The following is a 2,376-nucleotide window of genomic DNA, read 5'->3' on the forward strand; positions in this document are numbered from 1 at the left end:
CTGAAATCAAGGGGACCACGTGTTTGATTTGGGAGGACGAGGTTAGATTAGGGAAAAACAACTTTTTAAGTTTATGAAATTTTGATTTTTGAATAAAAATATTAAAAAGACTAAATTTAAAAGACCATAATTTTACATAGATTAAAAATATATTCTTCAATTTTGAATTATTAATGTTGCTATTATAATGTAGAACACACATTATATATAACTCAACCACACCATTTGAATCAAGCATTACTCTTCATCAACTTAATTAGAGTAAGAGAAAAAAAGAAAGTATGAGCTCTAAAACTACTCTAAAGCTTCCACAAATTGACTTCACAAGCCTCAATTTGGAAGCCAAAAGTCCCAATTGGGAATTAGTGAAATCTCAAGTCTATGAAGCACTATTAGAATATGGTTGCTTTGAAGCTATTTTTGATGAAATTCCTATTGAACTTCGCAAAGCCATATTTGCTTCACTAGAAGAGCTCTTTGATCTCCCTTTAGAAACCAAACAACTCAATGTGTCTAAGAAACCTTATCATGGTTATGTTGGACAATATCCTATGATTCCACTTTATGAGAGCATGGGCATTGATGATGCAAATATCTTTGACAAAGTAGAAAGCATGACCAACAACTTTTGGCCAGATGGAAACCAAAGTTTTAGGTAAGTCTTCACATTATAATATATAGTGTGAATCATTAATTTTGTATTTGAAATTGTAGGGTATTAATTAATTACTCTTTTTATTTATAAATTAGATCAATAAAAATTGATGTATTGGTTTATAATTTCTGTTGTCGTAACTTTTTCTTCATTTAAAATAAGAGAAGTAATAATTTAGACTTTACAATTATTAATATTTGAATAAGTTAATTAATATATTTATTGTTTCTATAAATTTGTGAAACTTTTAAGTTTAGTTTCTAATTTTTTTTTATCGTTTTTAGTCCCTCATTTTATTAAAATAAGGTGTTTTTAGATCGTTACAAAGATGTTAAAAAATATTTTATTTTTTATAAAAAGAGAGATTAAAAACACTATTTTTTTTTTTTATGAAATGCGGAGACTAAAACTTAATAATTTGAGTGAAAAAAATATTTTATTTAGAACAAAAAAATATATTTAATCCTATTTTAGTAGTCTTTAAAATTGAAAATATCTCTTTGATTATATTAGTTATTTTGAATTAGACAATTTAGTTTATACAACTTTATAAACTTATATATTTTTAATTAGCCCCATTTATTATTGTCTTCCAATTTTGCAGCAAAACTATACATTCCTTCTCTGATGAGCTAACAAAGTTAGATCAAATCATTAGAAAAATGATTTTGGAGAGTTTGGGTGTTGAAAAATACTTGGAGGAGCATTTGAACTCATCCAATTACCTTCTTCGAGTTATGAAATACAAAGGCCCTGAAACTAGTGATACAAAACTAGGCCTTTCCTCACATACTGACAGGAACATTGTGACCATATTGTACCAAAATGAAGTGGAGGGTTTAGAGGTTATGACCAAAGATGGAAAATGGATAAGCTACAAACCATCTCTAAACAGTTTCGTAGTTATGATTGGTGACTCTCTCCATGTAATTATATATTTCATTCATCTCATCTCATTAACAACAAATTATCAATTGTTAATCAAGGTTTTAAATCATCTTTGCAGTAGCATCGTAATCCTTAATGCAATAATTTATTACATTTAGATGCGAACTGATACAATCTCAATTGTGGTAATTTTGTCGGAGACATCAAAAATTTTCATTACGCAACCTAGATTATTGTTGCTTACATTTGTAAAACTATTCTATTAATTAAAATTTAGATTATAAATATGTTTGTAGTCCTTCAAATATTTTATTTTTTATTTTTAGTCTAATGTAAAAATAATTTTTTTTTTGTTTTTGGTCTTTAGTATTTTATTTTTAACCACAATTGTGTAAAAATAGTTATATTGAAAACTTTTTATTTATGATTTGAATTTTGCAGGCATGGTCAAATGGGAGGTTGCATTCTCCATTTCACCAAGTGATGATGAGTGGGAATGAGGCAAGATATTCAACAGGGTTGTTTTCTATCCCCAAAGGAGGATATCTTATAAAAGCTCCCAAGGAGCTTGTGGATGAGGAACACCCTTTGCTCTTTAAGCCTTATGATCATGTGGAGTTCCTTAAATATTATTACAGTGAAAAAGGCCAAAGGGACCAGTTTCCTATGCGCACTTTTTGTGGTGTTTAACTCTGTTTATGCTATTAAGTGTATGTTTGAATTTGCGATGAGTTTAACAAAATCATAAATATTGTGATATTGTTGAAGTTTGAAAACTCATTGTGAATTCAATCATACACGGAGACTATTTGCTATATATATATATATATATA

At 28.0% G+C, this 2,376-nt stretch overlaps 1 protein-coding gene across 1 annotated transcript; it reads left to right on the forward strand.

The window, feature by feature from the left end:
• Nucleotides 1-216: 216 nt before the first annotated feature.
• On the forward strand, nucleotides 217-2,376 carry LOC101497885 (probable 2-oxoglutarate-dependent dioxygenase AOP1). The gene is made up of 3 exons (XM_004506821.4): nucleotides 217-655; nucleotides 1,260-1,581; nucleotides 1,985-2,376. Exons 1-3 carry the CDS (start codon nucleotides 282-284, stop codon nucleotides 2,231-2,233), a joined length of 945 nt encoding a protein of 314 aa, XP_004506878.1. The 5' UTR covers nucleotides 217-281; the 3' UTR covers nucleotides 2,234-2,376.

The sequence above is a fragment of the Cicer arietinum genome, chromosome 6 (assembly GCF_000331145.2).
Source record: "Cicer arietinum cultivar CDC Frontier isolate Library 1 chromosome 6, Cicar.CDCFrontier_v2.0, whole genome shotgun sequence".
NCBI lineage: Eukaryota > Viridiplantae > Streptophyta > Magnoliopsida > Fabales > Fabaceae > Cicer > Cicer arietinum.